General features: G+C 38.9%; 1 protein-coding gene across 1 annotated transcript in view; it reads left to right on the top strand.

Moving 5' to 3' along the window:
* Positions 1–18,715, top strand: part of birc6 (baculoviral IAP repeat containing 6) — a 138,609-nt gene that overhangs the window by 64,086 nt on the left and 55,808 nt on the right. Inside the window, exons 55-63 of the mRNA XM_067455590.1 lie at positions 792–1,016; positions 1,386–2,277; positions 4,811–4,954; positions 6,138–6,267; positions 7,975–8,106; positions 9,537–9,698; positions 10,153–10,326; positions 14,745–14,941; positions 15,095–15,395. Coding sequence (XP_067311691.1) covers positions 792–1,016; positions 1,386–2,277; positions 4,811–4,954; positions 6,138–6,267; positions 7,975–8,106; positions 9,537–9,698; positions 10,153–10,326; positions 14,745–14,941; positions 15,095–15,395 — 2,357 coding nt within the window. The remainder of the gene's footprint in view (positions 1–791; positions 1,017–1,385; positions 2,278–4,810; positions 4,955–6,137; positions 6,268–7,974; positions 8,107–9,536; positions 9,699–10,152; positions 10,327–14,744; positions 14,942–15,094; positions 15,396–18,715) is intronic.

The raw sequence follows: 18,715 nt of genomic DNA, 5'->3' as shown, positions 1-18,715 counted from the left end.
TCGGAACACAAATGAAGATATTTTTGTTGAAATCCTATGGCTCAGAAAGACCTTCATTGATATCAATGTAATTTCCTCTCTCAAGACCCATAAAAGGCACTAAAGACGTCGTTACAAAGCCCATCTCACTACAGTGGCTCCACCATAATTTTATGAAGCGACGAGAATTGATTCGTATTGATTCATGATTCGGATCACATGTCAAACTGCTGAAATCACATGACATTGGCAGTCCGAATCTTGAATCAATACGCTGATTCATAACCGTTCGAAACATTATTTTGAATTCGGCCAATATAACTAATATAACAATATAAATAATTCACTATATTAGTCGTTATTTAGTTTTTTTGCGCACAAAAGCTAATCTCGTCGCTTCATAAAATCATTGTAGCATCACTGTAGTGAGATGGGCTTTGTAACGACGTCTTTAGCACCTTTTATGGGTCTTGAGAGAGGAAATGACATTGGTGTCAATGGAGGATTTTCTGAGCCATCGGATTTCAACAAAAATATCTTCAATTGTGTTCCGAAGATGAACAGATGTCTTACGAGTGTCAAGCGACATGAGGGTAAGTAATTAATGTCAACATTTTTATTTCTGGGTGAACTAACCCTTTAATAACATCTAAAAACATTAGAAAATATTATACTAGATAATGCTTCATTAGAACCATAGTGGTGTTTAAAGTTTTTGAAGTCTTCTAAAAGCCACTCTGTGCTATACGCTATTCTGATACCTGTACAGAATGAGTTCATACACACTTTTTTATGTTGTGAATGTGTTGTAGGATCCAGGCTTTGCTGCAGTGGGTATATGACTCCTCCCAGGTTGCTGCCCTGAAACAGAGTTCTTCGTCAGGATACATGGGTCCGAATGCTCCGCCCTCACGGGAATACGGGTTGCTCATGCCGTCCCCATCACACCTACACTGTGTGGCGTCCGTCTTATGGCACAGTTATGAGCTGCCAGTGGACTACGACTTACCCGGACTGCTCAACAGAGAGCTCTTCGAGTGAGTCCACACAGATAAACACACCTTTTTTTTTTTTTGCAGTCTCACAGTATAAAATGTTCAAGTAAGAGTTGTGTATGAATGTGTGTATTTATGCCTGAGGTGTGTTTTGGTGCTCTGCTTTGGTAGAGGATGAGAGTACATATTCTGTTCTTACTTTCACGCACTCTTCTATATTTCATCCTCACTTCAGGTATGAATACTTTATGTGTACCGAGTAGAACTAAGTGAAACAAACTTTGCTGTGTATGTGGAGCAAATAAACTCTGACGGTCTTTAACACGAGCAGGTCTTTGCATTAGTAAATCATGAGGTTATTTCTGAACTATTAACTCAAGAGCTGCTTGGCTTTTTCTTCATCTCTCGCAGGTTGTTGTACAACTGGTCCATGTCTTTGCCCTCTAACATGGTTTTAAAGAAGGCTGTGGACAGCTTGCTTTGTTCCATGTGCCACATCCACCCTAGTTACTTCTCTCTGCTCATGTCCTGGATGGGTATTGTTGCGCCCCCTGTTGCCCAGACCAATGCACAGCGCCGTATGGCCATGACAGATGACGGCAAGAAGCAACATGACTTAAACAGCGCCGCCTCCCTCACAGATGACTCCAAACATGCTCGTACACCGGTAATTGTGCCCATCTCCCTCTCAGAGTGCCAGCTTGTGACTCTGGCAGCTGCATCCCAGTCTCCTGGTGCCATTCAGCAGCTGTTGGACTCAGGTCTGCCTTCCTTGCTGGTTCGCAGCTTGGCCGATCTTTGCTGCAACCTGTTGGTCAGCGCGGACCTTCCCTTGCCTTCAGGATTCTCCGCACAGGCGGAGAGACGCCAATATGTACACAACCAACCCTCTTCATCCTCAACAAACAGGCCGCCATTGTCTCCTGAGCTGGCAGCACCTGTATTGCGATTTCTAACAGAAGTTGGAAACAGTCACACCATGAAAGACTGGCTGGGTGGGCCAGAAGTAAACCCGCTCTGGACGGCTCTGTTGTTTCTCCTCTGCCACTCCAGTGCCAGTGGGGCTGCTAATGCCAATGCAAACACCAACAGCAGCAGCAGTATTTCTGGGCATGGTGCATCAGCCAGCACCTCACATGCCAGCATGACACCTCACATCTCAGGGGCGTCTTACTCACTGGCGTCAACAAGCCACAGTAGTGGACTCACCACCCAGCAGAGGACAGCCATCGAGAACGCCACAGTGGCTTTCTTCCTGCAATGCATCTCCTGCCATCCAAACAACCAAAGGCTTATGGCACAGGTGTGTTCAGGTTGCTTTTTTGTTTTTAAACAATGAATAAAAGCATACTTTTTTCATGCATTAAGTGCAAATTCAAGTAAACTATTAGGAAAAAAATTGTATAATTTTAAAATAAAAATATTATTTCTATACTATGAATTAGTAGACTGGGTAAACCCAGCCTTCGACTTGATTTTACCCGGTAACTGAAAACCTGTACATTCATTTAAATCACAGACTGGCTTATCCACCTGACGCGCTATTGGCGGGTTTAACACGATGACGGATAGAGAAGCGATGGGTTGTTGCCTGTTGATCACACCTCTTCTGGTCTGAATGGTTGAAGGACTATCCAATTGCATATAGAGTCATTTAAATAATGCCAGTTGATCACACTTCTTGTGCAGTAGAAAATAAAGAGCAGACTCCCCAGACCAATGTTCAATTTTAAATTGATCTTAGTCTGGTGATAGCCAGACAAATTAATTCGGGCTGTCACGATTATAAAATTTGGCTGGCGATTAATTGTCAAAAAAAAAAAAGAGGTGGTTACGCCGATTAATTGCCAGTTTTATGAGCTTTGATTATGATGATTATTTGATGTTCACTCTTGTCATGTTTGGTTTGATTGAAACGAACCCTGGTGCGATTGCTCGGTTAGTAATGTGAACGCTGTCATCTGAACCCTGGTGCACTGCACACCAAACAAGCTGACCGAGACCGCTAAAAAGATGGGTCTCGGTCCGCTACCAAATGAACTCTGGTGCGGTTTGGTTGATATATAAATGCCATATGGACAAAAACATGTAAACAAACCAAAAACAGGACGTAATGTCACAAGATGCGACGCATTGTCAGCTGATTTGACGACGCGGAAAGATCGGTGTATCCAAAATGAGCAACGAAGAGGTAAAGTGCCTCGAAAATATTTGGTCCGACACGGATGTTTCGAAAATGCTAGAAAAAACGCACAAAAAGTATACCTGGTTCTTCTCATCAAAGGACCTTTGTTGCCTATTAGATGGTACAGACGATGGAACTGTCGTCTCTTTTGCACCAGATCTTTGTTTCTGCTTACAATGGAGGAAATCCTGCTGCTGTTTTGAATGTTTTGAACATTTTGAGCTCTTCATGCGTTCTCAGCGGGTAAAAATAATTGCCATATAGGCTACACGTATAAAATGATTGCATTTAATCCAGCACACAGCATTGTTTTGAATTTTCGGTAAGCTGACCAAGCAGGTTGTGACCGTCTCCCTATGCCTTTGGTTCGGTAACTTTAGGTTCGCTATTAAAAATGCCAGTGTGAACGCTAAGCGGACCGGGACTATATGTTTTGTTTTTGCTTTTTGGTCCGGACCAAACAAACGAAACTAACAGAACTACAAGTGTGAACGTCGACTAACTGTCGGTTTTAGGTCTTTGTCATACTTTTTTTTTTGTGCGCTTCATTCATTAATTGTGATGAATTTAATCCTTTGTAAGTTATAATTTTTTGGTGTAAGATTACAGGTAACATATTTATATATTAAATTATTGTATATAACTCTGTAAAATCACAATGCCAATCACAAAAAAATGCATTCATATACAGTATGAACTAATACTCACTTTTTTGTTTGTTAACTGAAATCCACTAAATACACACTGTAGAGAAAAACAAATTAATACAACTATATAATCATAGACTATGATAATAAATATTCAACTAAATTAGATATAATTCAGCAGCAAAAATTAATATTTGGAGCAGAGTAATTTTATAATGTTAAAAAATACATTCACGTATGATTCAACAATTTATTTTAGTTATATAATTATATATGGATAATAAAGTAATAAAGAATTACATATTTATATACATATATATATATATTTTTTTAAAACAATAAAAAAAAAAATGTATATATATATATATATATATATATATATATATATATATATATATATATATATATATATATATATATATATATATATAATATACACACACACACAAATCATATACAATTAAAAGATGCTTATTTTAAATGTATTGCACAACTTATTAATGGGGCAACAGGATATGATTATTATATGCGGATCAACGGTGCAGAATCATCTGCATAAAGCAACATAGTCACGGTGCGCATTAAGTTCATGGCACAAAGAGAAAAAAATGTTGAGAGCACAAATCCTAGCGTATATCTGTCCAAATGTTAATTGAAAATGTGTTTTTCTGCATTTTTAAATTCCAGTTATTGTGCGTTTGATATCAATTCATATTCCTGGTGTTCCTGGTTCCTGCGTTCATAGCACACAGTTCCACTCCAAAGTACCCTTATTCCTGGTGAAAGTTCCTGCGCTGGAAACGCAGCTTTTGTGTGACTATTCACCTGCTTCAACCTTTTGACATTTGCAGTCTACCTTACTTATTGTTGAACCCTGTTTGTACAAAAAATATCTTGGCTACTAAGATATTTCTTACGTTATACACTTCATGCAATCAAATTAATACTTTTAGAAAGAGTTTAGTGAACATTACATTAAAGTGAATTTTTCTTTGTTTGTAAAGGTTCTGTGTGAGCTGTTTCAGTCAGCTCCTCAGCGAGGGAACGTTCCAGTCTCAGGGAACATCTCTGGATTTATACGTCGACTCTTCCTACAACTCATGCTTGAAGACGAGAAAGTTACTGTCTTCCTCCAGTCTCCCTGCCCGGTAGGTGCACACACACACACACGCACACACACAGTGTCATAACATGCTTTGAAAATCCATTTAAGCTGAAACTTTGCTCTCTTGAGCTGTTATTTTATTTTATATAGAAGTTGTTTTGTTTGGTTAGTCTGTTAAATGATTTATTACTGTTACTGTAAAGCCCAGAAAAGCCTCTTCACTTACAAGGAAAATTACCCTGACCTTTACATCATCTCAGAGGGATTTAAACCTCCAGTGCTTCCGAGTTGCTGTTCTTCTCAAGGCATTTATTGCTGTTGTCGTTAGGTGACCACTAGAGGGCAGATTTATCCTCAAAACCTTATCAATCATGCTGGAGTACACACACATTGCAATTCTATTTGGTGCCGCTAGTGGCGAAGCAATTACACACTTCACCTTAAACATAATCTAAATGCTGGAGGACATAACCAGTTCACCCCTTAGACGACATGTAGAGTTATGCCCCTCCTGCGGCTGCCAAACCGGAATGAAGCCAAATCGTAAAGACCCGAGACGTCTTTTTTTAGCTGCCGAGTCATTCACTCCGCTAAATTACAGCGGGATCATGTGCGTTTCAGCTCAGATTAATCATCAGGCTTTCACAGAGAGTCCCGACAGAGGGGCTCTTAAAAGTTAATGTTTACACATTAGATCAAGCCAGTGCCGTATGATCTGAGGCGTCCTCTCAAAGGCAGGGACGTCATTTTTCCCTTTCAGACGCACTTTGAACTCCTTCAAAGGGTATAAAGACGCCTGGAGTCTGGATTGCCCATGTGGATAGTGGAAATCTTCAGAAATGCTTAGTGGTTTTTTGTTTTAATGTTTTGACACATTGATTTATTTTAATTTTTATGTGACATCAGCCATTTCTTTCCAATTCCTCAAATTAATTTTCCCCCATTGCTGTAGAGTTATAAAAGAAGACTTCATAATCATATTTAAACACTCAAATTATATTTAAGGCCATTTTAAATCGTTCACCTGAAGGAACAATGACACCTACATGTTGGAAGCACTGGGGTTAAGCAGATAAACATCACATTTTCATTTTTGGGTGAACTATCCCTTTAAATTAACATTTCAACAAATATGCTTGTCCATGTACTCGTATAAGACTGAGTTTTATGGTCTTACACTATTAACTTGACGTGTTTCATTCTGTTTTTCTTTTTCTCCACTTAAGCTTTATAAAGGACGCATTAATGCCACTAGTCATGTGATCCAGCACCCCATGTACGGAGCGGGGCACAAGTTCCGCAAACTGCATCTGCCCATCTCCACCACACTGTCTGAAGTATTGGATCGTGTCTCAGGTATGAATACGTTGTTATATAATACCGTTCAAAAGTGTGGGGTCAGTAAAATGTTTTTTTTTTTTTTGTATACTATATATTTAATATGCTATTTATTATTAGCAAGTATGCATTAAATGAATAGTTCACGCAAAATGAAAATTACCCCATGATTTGCTCACTTTCTTTGTAAGTTGAATCTTGGGGTCGTTTTCATTTTTGTGTGAACTATCCCTTTGATTTCAGATTAAAATATATTGGGTTTTCCAAAAAATATTAAGCAGCACAACTGATTTTAACATTAATGAAAAATGTTTCTTGAGCACCAAATCGGCACTAAATACAGTTTTACTGTATTTTGATCAAATAAATGCAGCCTTGGTGAGCATAAGAGACTTCTGAATGGTTGTGTATTTTGAGATCTCAGTTGCTCTTAATGTGTTTCCCTAATCTTTATTACTGAATGTTTAAAGACATTCAATAATAAAGACTATTTTAGTTGAATGTGTTAAAAAATGTTAACATATTCATTGTGCAAAACTTTTATCGATAATTGTACAATTTCACTGGCTTCGGTTTCAAAATGTTGTATTTGTGCCACTCTACAAAGTGCTCTACCAAATCAGAGAGACACTGTATAGCTTTGATAAATCTTCGCACACTATCCACCAATTAAGCCAAAATACTAGAAATAGCTAGCCTGACGGGGTCATACTCAATTCTAGTCAGAATACGAGTCTGATACTGCTCCATTGGGCTGTAATTAAGGGCCGTGTTTCAACTGAACCAGGAAAGACCTCAATTGGATAGACCTACAACCAATCAGAGCAACACATAACATTAGTTGTCAAATGTCCACATAACTCACCTGCACTGTGTTGCCAAGTCAGTGGTTTACCCACTGGATCTTTTCCATGTCCACGGGTTGAAGCGACCTCAAATATGTGATATATAGATCCAGGAATGTGAATTTTAGCAGGCAACTTTGCCAAAAAAACACATTTTACCCCCCAAGCACCATTTTTTCCCCCAGGAGAACACCCTCGAAAAACTATTGGACTTGTTTTGTGTTATTAGTTGGCGGTTTTGTTGTAAAAACTTGGCAACCCTGTCTGCACGCATGCTGGAATAAGTAACTTAACGTTAAAAGAAAAAGATGATTGTGGGCGGGGCTAAGTTCGGCTGGCACCCAGGCTAAGAAATAGCATTTCCAGTAGTCGTATTTTATATTCACCCTGCACTAGACTATCAGATCTGTTAGACCCAGCTTTTGCCACATCTTAAGACTTTCAAGGTCTGATGCACAAAGCTTGTAGGGCTGGAACTGCCATGTGGCATGGTCATCAGCATGTGTGTGTGATGAATGGCTTGTCTCCTGAGACCTTGAGCGTGGCAGATGTAGTCTTCGGTTCTTCAGAAGACTCTGAGACGCACAGCAAGTAAGTAAGGTGTCCAGTCTCGGAGCCGTTCTCATGTTCACATCACTTCCACTGATGGAAGACCCTCACGGGATGTACAGTGTGTTATTATCGTTATGGATTGGTGTATGTTTTCAGGCGTGTTACAGCTTTACTTCAATAATTCATGTTATCAGTTAAGCTGACATGTACATTAATGTAAATGTCTCTAAAGGGAAATGTATTAGAGCCTGCGTGCCAATTGAAGAAGACACACACGCATGCACTGTGAAATAACATTTAAAGATCTTGCATTTTTTTAACCCTTCAGACACGCCCAGCATCACAGCCAAACTGATCAATGAACAGAAGGAGGATAAAGAGAAGAAAAATCATGAGGAAAAAGAAAAGATGAAGGCTGATAATGGTTTCCAAGACAACTACAGTGTTGTTGTTGCCTCAGGTACTGTTTAACTCTGTCTTCTCAATGATATAGTCCATTTAAAGGGATAGTTCACCTAAAAATGAAAATTTTATGTGTATCTTTTTACTTTCAGTGCATCCAAGATGTAGGTGTTTTTTTCTTCAGTAGAACGCAAATTAAGATTATTAAATCCTATTGTTTAAGCAATTATTGACATGCATTGCTAGTATAATGCATGTCATTGGGGTGTATTTTTATGAGAGCCACTATGAGAGTAAAAAACACATAGACATACGAATCCATATAAAACCCTTCGGCTCGTGGCGACACAATTTAGGATAATAAATGCAGTGGAGGTTGACATTTTAAAGGCAGACTAACAGGTCTTTAAGGGTCAGAATTCTAGCTGATAGACAGGTGTTTAAATACTTATTTGCAGCTGTATCATACAAATAAATAGTTAAAAAATCATACATTGTGATTTCTGGATTTTTAAAAATAGATTGTCTCTCACAGTGGACATGCACCTATGCTGACAATTTCAGACCCCTCCATGATTTCTAACTGGGAGAACTTGTAAAATAGTAGGGTGTTTAAATACTTATTTTCCTCACTGTATATATATCCTATATATATATATATATATATATATATATATATATATATATATATATATATATATATATATATATATATATATATATATGATCTCACTGGGTTTTGACCTTCTCTGGCGAAAGTAATGGTGTTGGGAATATTAGATGAGATTTGTCTGATATGAGCTAAAACAATTACTTAAATACTGTTCGGTTTCTCACAGAAACCGATCATTTCGTGCCTTAAGACATCAATGTGTCGCCAGGAGTTGCCTTGTTTACTATGGATTCGTATGTCTGTGTGTTTTTTACTCCCGTAGTGGCTCTCATAGAAATAAACCCCATTGACATGCATTATACGAGCAACGGTTGGAGTTAAAAAATGTCATTTGTGTTCTACTGAAGAAAAAAGCACACCTACATCTTGGATGCCCTGGGGGTAAGCAGATAAACATCAAATTTTCATATTTGGGTGAACTATCTCTTTAACAGCCACCTGAAATACCCTAGTCCCTAACAACCACCCAGAACACCCTATCCACACTCTAATACGCCCTAGCAACCAACTGGAGCAACCTCTGGGAACACCCTAAAACTGCATTAGGATATGCTAAAAAAATTAATTAAAAAAAATCTCACATGACTCCTTAACTCACTGGCTACACCACCTACATTGTTGCAGGGATTTTTGCGTAGGCAGGCGGTTAAATTTTTTGGAAATGTTTAAAAAAAAACGTTTACATTATAGTTGTTCACTAAAGGATAACAATATAACGTGGTTAAGTCAAGCTAACATTGTAGTTACTGAGATCGGAGTTACCGAGACTACAATGCTACGAGCGAGTGATCTATAGTTTACACATGTTGTTTCAGGTCTGAAGTCTCAGTCAAAGAGGGCCTTGTCCACTCCTCCCCGTCCCCCGTCTCGACGAGGGCGTGTCCTCAGTGACAAGCTGGCAGCTTCCTCAGGAGTCGATCCTTCTGCCAAAACCATCAGCGTGCCTGTCTTCCACCTCTGTCACAAACTACTGCCGGGTACAAACGCACAGTCTTGTTCTATCAAGCACTCACATTCTGTCCGGTCCTCTCGCCCACTCTGTCCCCGTTCCTCCTCATCTCTTACCTTTCGCTCCTCCATACCGATTAGAATGAGAGTAGAGGTCACCTCAGTGCCTGTCCCTGTCTGCCTTCCACTTCACCTCACTGCATTTATTCTGAGACACAGAGAGTTTGATGAATGTCAATTTCAAAAGTTTCGTTTTCTCTCTCATCTCTCGCGGTCTCATCTTTTCCCTTGTAAAGAGCCTTTCAGTGTTTCATTTCTGATCCACTAACATCAAACAGATTTTAAAAAGTAATGTTTTTGAACTCCACTTCCTTTCCTGCCATTTTTTAAAAAAAAAATGCACCTGATTCAAGCAAGGGTTTGAATTATCAATTGAGATGTAAACATTTGAATAAACTCTGGCTCAAATCTTTTTCTCTCCAGGTCAACCATTGCCACCGGAGATGACCTTGGCCCAACTGCTGACACTGCTGTATGAGCGTAAACTTCCTCAGGGATACCGCTCCATTGACCTCACGGTCAAACTGGGGTCAAAGGTCATCTCAGACCCGGGCCTCTCCAAGACAGATTCCTTCAAAAGGCTCCGTACCGAGAAAGGTATACAGAAATCTCACATGCAAAGACATAAGAGAAGCGTCAATTAAAGGTCCCATTCTTCGCGTGTTTTCGAAGCTTTGATTATGTTTACAGTGTGCAATATAACATGAGTTCATGTTTCGTGTGTAAAAAAACACAGTATTTTTCACACAATTTACTTATCTGTATACCGCTGTTTTCTCTGTCCTAAAAACGGGCTGATGATTTCCTTGTTCTATGAAGTCCCTCCTTCAGAAACACGTAACGAGTTCTGATTGGGCCAGCGCTTCCCGTGTTGTGATTGGACAGCAGCTTAGCGCACTTTGCCCGGAAAGGTCCCGCCTCTTACCATAACGGGGAGATGCAAGCGCTGAATGCACGCTCTTCTCCACTTGGGAGAGCAACAAGAACACGCCCCCTATTTTGCATGTACTTGTGGGCGGAGGGTTAGTCAACAAACGGTTCTAGTGACGTCATTACATTCCTGCACTTCCTGCTGTAGTCCAAACCGGCCGTTCGCTGTAGGCTTTGAAAGGGAACTTCTGTTTAATAAAATATCTCGCTTGGCATTGAACTCTGAGCGTTTATGATTTTACAGGTATTATTTATGCTCTAACAGCAACATTACACACTAACTAAAGTTTGAAAGATGGAATCGCGAAGAACGGGACCTTTAAAATAAATATGATGGATTATAAATATTCAAACTTAAACAAAAAAGAGAAATGTTGCCTTGGCAAAATGCTTAAATAAGGTCATATTGCAAGTAATGCAATTACTAGAACTGAAAATAAATTAAAGCTAAATAAAAATAATAATAAAAATGACAAAAACAAGATATTTAGGAATCAGACTATACTGGCCCCACTCTGTTTTTAATTCACTAAAAAGTACCTGCTCATATGAGTCATTCATTAAAAATTCAATAAAGTCATTTCTTGCCATAGACTGTTCCTACCCAAAATGAATCTGCATTTTTTCTCCCACATATCCTGTTTTCTGCCAGCCCAGGGAAAAATAGCCCGGTTGACCTCGTGTTTGTGCTTGCTTACGTGCCCACACAGTTTCCCCCTTAGTGTTCTGCTGCATCGTCAGATGTCAAATGATTTTTCTTTGCTCTGTCAATGATGTGTTCCTGCTCTCTGAGGGATACAAAACAAAGCCCCCATCCTGACAATGACAGCTGCCTCCCTATCAGATAGTCAATACTCTTGATTGATTCTGCTCATGAGCAAATGTTCATACACACATGCATAGAGTTCCTGCTAAAGCTGATGATGTCAGCTCAGGTGAATCTGCTAACACAGGCAGAGTGCTGGATGTCAGATGTGACAGGGAAGTGTCCATAGGCCAAGCTTCCTAATCAAGCGCGACAAAATGTCAAACGATGAATCTCACTTGTTCTGTGTGATCTAAGGGTATGTTTGCACGACAGCGATGTACTAAAAACGGAACCGGTTTTCCTTGGTGAGGTCACTTTGTAAGTAAATACTGTACGTTTATAGACTGAACATAATGCACATGAGGTCGCCATTTTCATAAATTCCCATTTTTGTAGTTTACACAGAGACAAGAATGGTATTGTTACTTTAAAACCCATTTTCAAAATGGTGCGTTTTCAGGTCCCCAAAATGCATAAAAAGTTTAGTTGAAAACTTTGTGATGACCCAATAAGCTGTAAGTAGGTGCTACATTTGATTTTAAACTTACTTTGCGACCGTTAAAAAAAATATGTCCTGTATGGTATGAATGAGTGTAGTATGAATTTAATCCAGGCATACTACATCCGCCATATTGTCATTATCATGTGACCTACCAGCATCATTAGAATGACGCTGGTAAGCTTGTTGGCAGGCCAGTGAATCTTAAATGGTGAAATTACATTAATTTCTTGAGCTGCGTTTTTAATGTTCACTCTCTTTACTTGATATTTGAAGAGCGTGTTTGCGTTTATATCCACCGACCGGGCAGGCCAAGTAATAAAAAAATAAATAAATCATGGGTGGATGAGAGATAAATCAGTGTTTGTTTTGAAAAAGACGTTTTGAGAGCCCTGTCAGATAATTATTCCGGTTGCTTTTTTCAAAACAATCCTTCTTGTGAACTGACAAGTGAGTTGAAGCTCATTAAATATGCAAATCTTCTCCAATCCTAGCTGTGGGCGTTTATTTCTAAGTCTTCAGTGCGGCTCGCCCATCAAAACCCAGCGTTCTGGAGAGACCCTCAAAACCAGTGTGGAAAATAGCCTATTACATATTAGTTATGATGTTTTTGAATGTGAAAACCACATGAGCATCATTAGTTGGGGAAAAAAAGCCAGTTCATGACACCTTTAAAACTTGTTTACGAGGATATTCGCCTTACAAATTAAAGCAGTTGAACGTTTATTGTATACTGCTGTGATCTAGTTGTAACATGCAAATCCGATGTAGAGAATTTGCTTACAGGCAGTACCAAAAAAGCAGTTTGACACTGGAAAGTTGCCTCGTTGTGCTTTGTTAGGACACTGTGTCAGGATGTTTTATGGGACTGAACCGTAAGCTCTCTAACAGTTGAATTTTCATCTGGAGGTGGAGATCTGGCACTATTTGTTTACTTCGCTCCACTGGCTTTTCTGAGCAAACTGCGTTTGTTTGTTTGTTTGGCTCTGTAAGGAGTCTTGAAGCAGGCTGCATTTGATGGCACCCGCTGAGTCTGGCATCAGATGTTTGTAGTTTAGTGATGGTGCCTGGGGGACTCACCTCACCCTCCGGCTAATTGGCCATCTTAGCCGAGTCAAATCACTGTTGGCGTACCCAACCCTGCTTCTTTTCATGCCCTCTTTCATCTTGCACCCCTCTGTTGAGGAGCTGAAAGGATGCTCACCAGCCCAGGGATAATTCTCTCCTCTCTGCCTGGAGTCCGTCCATGTCTCAGCGGAGGAAGACACTCCAACCGCAGGCAGCGTTCTGAATCGTTGCTGCTTGTTACTGTGATATGCCATCAACCTGTTGGCAATGAGTCCAGACTTGCAAAGTAGGATTTCTGAGACTTTCAGATGGGCTATGAAACTAAGAACAAAAATGCCTCCCTGACTTCCCTACAGCAATTGTGGAGTTAATGCATTTCACGTTTCTTCTCTTTAGTACAGCTGCTTTGTTTACCTCACCAGAAAGAGATTTTTTGGCTTTGAGTATTACGTTTATCCTTTTTTTACTAGCACAGATCTCAACATCAAAGACATGAAGATCTCTGATGCAAAACCAGCCAACTGAAATAACAACAGTTAAAAAATAAAAGATCTTTCACCATCCTCTTGAGCTTAAATCAATGAGTAATCTGTAAAGACTTATTCTTTCTCAGTCAGAATTTTCTTTTGTTGGCCTTTACAAAGACAGGACCGAGCAGACTAGTATCCTCTCTGGGAAGCTGCGTCTCTAAATTAATCCCTTGGAAAGCAGCACCTTTGCAAATGCAGCTAAAACAAAAAAAATACTTTTTTTTTTTTTTTTTTTTTTTAGGCCTGGAAAATCATGGGAAGTAATACCTTTTACCTTAGTGGAATGTACATAGTTCTATTTTCATAGGCTAGAAGTTGATCTTGGGAAGCTTGTGGTGCTAATAGCTCACGGGGTGACTGGTTTGTGAGTGAATTGTTCTTTTCAATCAGTTCTTTTCATTGAATCACTTAAACCCGTTCAAAGCAATGATTATTAGTGAATCGAATCATCTTAAATCATAAATGATTGATGAGGTCATGGAAAAATAATCGGTCAAAAAAGCAGGGGAAGCCTGAAACGAAATTCCAGTTTTTTTAACTCTACAAAACAGTCAGTAATGCTGCTTTATTTCTTATCATATTATTTGAATGTATTATAATCATAAACACAATGATTTGTTGCACAAATAGTTTTACCAATCTTTGTTAATCTTCTAGTTATTTACCTATAGCTGATGAATCTGAAGTCATTCACAGGAAATAACTTCCTTCCGTGTTGTAAAATAAGGTGGATATGAACATAATATGGATACAATGACCTAAACTAAAGTATTAATGTAGTATTGAAAGAAAAAGAACACAATCTATCAATATATGACCTCTCTTTTTGTCGTCTTGTTTGCTTTAGATTTGTATATCAGCTGTAAACTCCATAAAACCTTGCAATGCTGTTTTATTACTATTCTGACTGTACATTCACAAACGTTTCACAGCCAATATTTCCTGCAACTTTCTCCTCATTCTCTTTTATTGATCCTCAATCTCAGTAAAGGGGAAAACCTGATTTACAGGAATAATCTGATTTACGAGTACCGAAATGAGCTCTTGTGCAGTACTGCCCGCTTGGACATCATGGTTTATGATGTGAACAATTGAGACCACTTTATTTACAGCTAGACATTTTGAGAGTTTATTGATGACGGTTTGAATGATGCGTTTTCTTTCTGCTCTGTTCCTGTAGATCACTGTGAGATGCTAAGTGGCTGTCCAGACGATGAACCGATGACCCCGGGTGATGAGGGTTTGGATGCTGCGGTAGATGACTCCCTCCTGGAGACCAGCCCTATCCAGTCCCCCTTGCAGGTGTTCGCAGGTATGGGCGGCTTGGCCCTCATAGCAGAGAGACTTCCTATGCTGTACCCCGATGTCATCCAGCAGGTCAGTATCATATTCTACCGTGTAGGTAATTTTTTATAGTTTAACTCCATTTCTGCTTCATAAGCTCGTCCGGTGACCGCGCACTCAGGTTAGTCAGCATTTCTGTTAATTTGCGCGCCCTCTGAGCCTGTTTGTCCGGATCGTTCTGTGCAGGTCAGTGCCCCAGTGGTGCCATCCACCACGCAGGAGAAACCCAAGGACAGCGATCAGTTCGAGTGGGTCACCATTGAGCAGTCCGGGGAGCTCGTTTACGAGGCACCCGAGACCATCGCGGCCGAGCCGCCACCCATCAAATCCTCCGTTCAGACCATGTCGCCCATCCCTGCCCATTCGCTGGCGGCTTTCGGCCTGTTTCTGCGGCTGCCGGGGTATGCTGAGGTTCTGCTGAAGGAGAGGAAGCACGCACAGTGTCTGCTCAGACTGGTGCTTGGTGTCACGGACGATGGAGAAGGAAGTAAGTACCGCTTAAGTACAGGAAGCACTACTTCTGAAATTTGTTTACAGTTTTACTGTTTTGTTCATATAAAGTGAATCAAAGTTTTTTGGGGATAGATGCCCGTTTCATATTCAGTGTGTGTTCACATATCCATTAGCCCTGTGTGTTTGAGAGTGAGATTATTGATTGAAACAGAGCAGACTGATATGGAACACTGTTTTTGATTCTCTCATCAGCAACCTCTGCTTATCTGTGTCCGCCATCAATCGTTTAAGTCACTGTCTCAGAGACCTGCCAGACTCGGCCCTCATATTAAACAGTCTATCACTTCCATTCAGAAGTTTGGGGTCATAAGATTTTGTAATGTTTTTGAAAGAAGATTTTTAAAGGGGTATTTTTTTTATCTAGGATTGGTTGTGTTTATGGGGCGCAGTCTAACATGTCTTAATAATTCTTTCTTTTTTTAAATGGCGTATTTTTCATATAATTTACCTTTATTCCACACCGCTGTCTCCACTGTCCTTTGAACGGCTCGTTTGCTTCCTGCTTCTATAAAGCCCATCCCTTCGAAAAGCGCAATGCTCTTAGATTGGTTAGATGGCCAAATGTAGTTTCATGTATTTTTATTGGCCAAGCACAGGTTGCCGGAAACGCCACGCCGCTTACCATTACGGGCAGAAGTCACATCTGCGGTGGCTAGCAAGGGTTTATGATGTCACCAACCCGGGAAGAAGCTCTTTGTAGTCCAAACCGGCCGTTTTTGTAGGCAATAAACTGGCATAACTTTAAAAGACAGTATCTCCGTTGCCATTGAACTTTTAGCACTGTAACTTTGCAGATACTGTTTATGCTTAAGCAGCAACATTACACACTAACTAAAGTTGAAAAAGTGAAATCCCATGCAACCACCCTTTTAAAGGGATAGTTCACTCAAAAAAATGATACGTTGGATTTACTTAATTTTTTTACATCAACATATTCCTCGTAACTGGTTTATGTTGAATTTAATTAACATTGTTTCAGTAAACTTAAGTTTTTTTTACGTAAGGTTAATTCTATGGCATTTACTTGAATCAGGTTAACATTCTTAATTTAATCCAAAACTAACAAATTCAATTATTCTAGATTAGAATGATTATGAAAAATTATAACAAGTAATCCAGTTTGATTACAAATTTACAAACATTATCTAACTAGAAAATCTTGAAGATGGTTTTGTTACATCCATGGCCTATCCAAAATAGTTGTTTTTATTATTAAAACTTTAATTGTTATAAGCAGGTCCTCACCCCAAGCACATGCTCCACACTTCACCACAGTGGTAACCTCCAAAAACATTAACATAACACAAACTTTAAAATACCAACATAACAGAACTTTAAACATTAAAAAGTCTCTCCTTTTTCTCATCTTGTTAAAAATGCATAAAATAGTACTTTATTTAAACATTTATTCCAAAATCCAGCCCCTTTGCAAAGCATGATAGGAAGTGAATGTCCAGTTTGTTTGGGTTACTTGATTGACTCATGTTATTTCAAAATAAAAAAATAAAATGTCAAATAGTAATGGTTTTAAGTCAGTATAACATGAAGCAATTACATTTGAACCATAAACAGGATATAATGGTGTTAAATCAAGATGAATTACTTAAATAAAGTGAACAGCACCATACAATATTTTTTTTGAGTGTTTACTTAAAACCGAAAATGCTGTCATTTAGCCGCCCTCAAATTCTAAACCAGTTCGCCTGTTGAACAAAAAACGATATTTTGAAGATTGCTGGGAACAAGACCCCATTTATTTTTTTCCAACTAGGGCAATATTTCAATGTCAATAAGTCAATGGCTACCGTCAAACTGTCTGGTTACATGTCAAAACAAAGGGATCTGCATTTGCTTTTTTGTCACTTTTTTGTGCAATCTAAGTAAAGGGATAATAGTAAAGTACTTGCTGGAATCAGCATCGCTATGATCAGATGCTTTCTTCCTGATGTTTCCTCACTGCTGTCATTTTTGTTGTGTGTTTATGTTGTTGTTAAGAGAAAAGCATGTAGTAAATATTTACATACTCTTTTGGAACGTCACTCTCAGCAACGCGGGTGGCGTCGGGATATTCACCTGTATCGACATTTTCTTACACCCCTTTCAAGGTTTCGAAATTGTGACAGTTTTGGGCGCATATGCTCCCAAAATTGAATCTGTGACCTCAAAGTATATTTGGGAGCATTTGTGCGGGTGCAAATAATTATTGAGGTGCGACCTGTTTTCACTTGTCTACAACGTGTTTGCTAATTACTGCACTGTAGCATAATGTTGGAAAACACTTTTATTAGAATCATTTCTGTTCACGGTCAAAAATGACTACTAGAAATGAATGGGAAGTGAGTTTCATCTAGTGGAAACGTTTGGTACTGCGCCAAAGCAAAATCTTACTGAAAGGTTTTTTTTTTTTTTTTTTTAGATGAACCTCAAATTAAAGCACAACTTGCTTAGATTTACGCCATTGATTTTTTCATTGAGTAAAGTTTATTTTGGGAAAATATGTTTCATATTAAAATAACAGCCAATAACAATAAATGTAAAATTTTATAACTTCTACTTTAAAAAAAAATCACTTCAGCAATAATATAAACAATTGTGTAGGAGCTTTAATCTTTAGGTTTTAATAATTAAATTCAAATTTTTTAAGCCAATGTGTGATTTTATGTGAGAGGAACAGACAGCAATTAAGTTTGAAAATAAATGTAAAATTTTATAACTTCTACTTTAAAAAAAAATCACTTCAGCAATAATCTGCAGTGTCTTTTTTTAAAGAGTCTTTTTTTTTCGAGCCCTGCTTATTAAAAACCTGAAATGAGGAATGCTTGTTTTGGAGATGCTAACTATGTAAACATTTCATTATAACTTATGAGTGTCCGTTTCACGTTACCTTAATTAGACAAGTGCAGCAACTCACTAGGGTTTAGAATAAAACTACTTTATATGTGGAGATTGATAAATTATGACCCTAACCCTATATAAAACCATATAACCACATCAGGCCTTTATTAAAAAATGCTTTTTGGTGAGAGAGAGACTTCCATGTCCACACATGCTCACATTGATTGAGTTACTGCGTGGCTGCTTCATTGATTGGTTTAATTGAGCCTGGATTGGCTGCCTGCTGTGTATTTGTCAGTCTGGACTGTTGATTGGTCAGCTGATTGCTTGATGTATTGGTAGACTGGTTAGGAATATTATTGAGTGCTGGAGAAAACATTCTTTTGATAGTTTGAGGCAGATTTTTCTAATCTAGGTTCTAGAGAAACTTTTCCTCATTCTCCGTTCATCTTTCTTTCT

The sequence above is a fragment of the Pseudorasbora parva genome, chromosome 10 (assembly GCF_024679245.1).
Source record: "Pseudorasbora parva isolate DD20220531a chromosome 10, ASM2467924v1, whole genome shotgun sequence".
NCBI lineage: Eukaryota > Metazoa > Chordata > Actinopteri > Cypriniformes > Gobionidae > Pseudorasbora > Pseudorasbora parva.
This window is presented reverse-complemented; position numbering and strand designations above follow the sequence as displayed.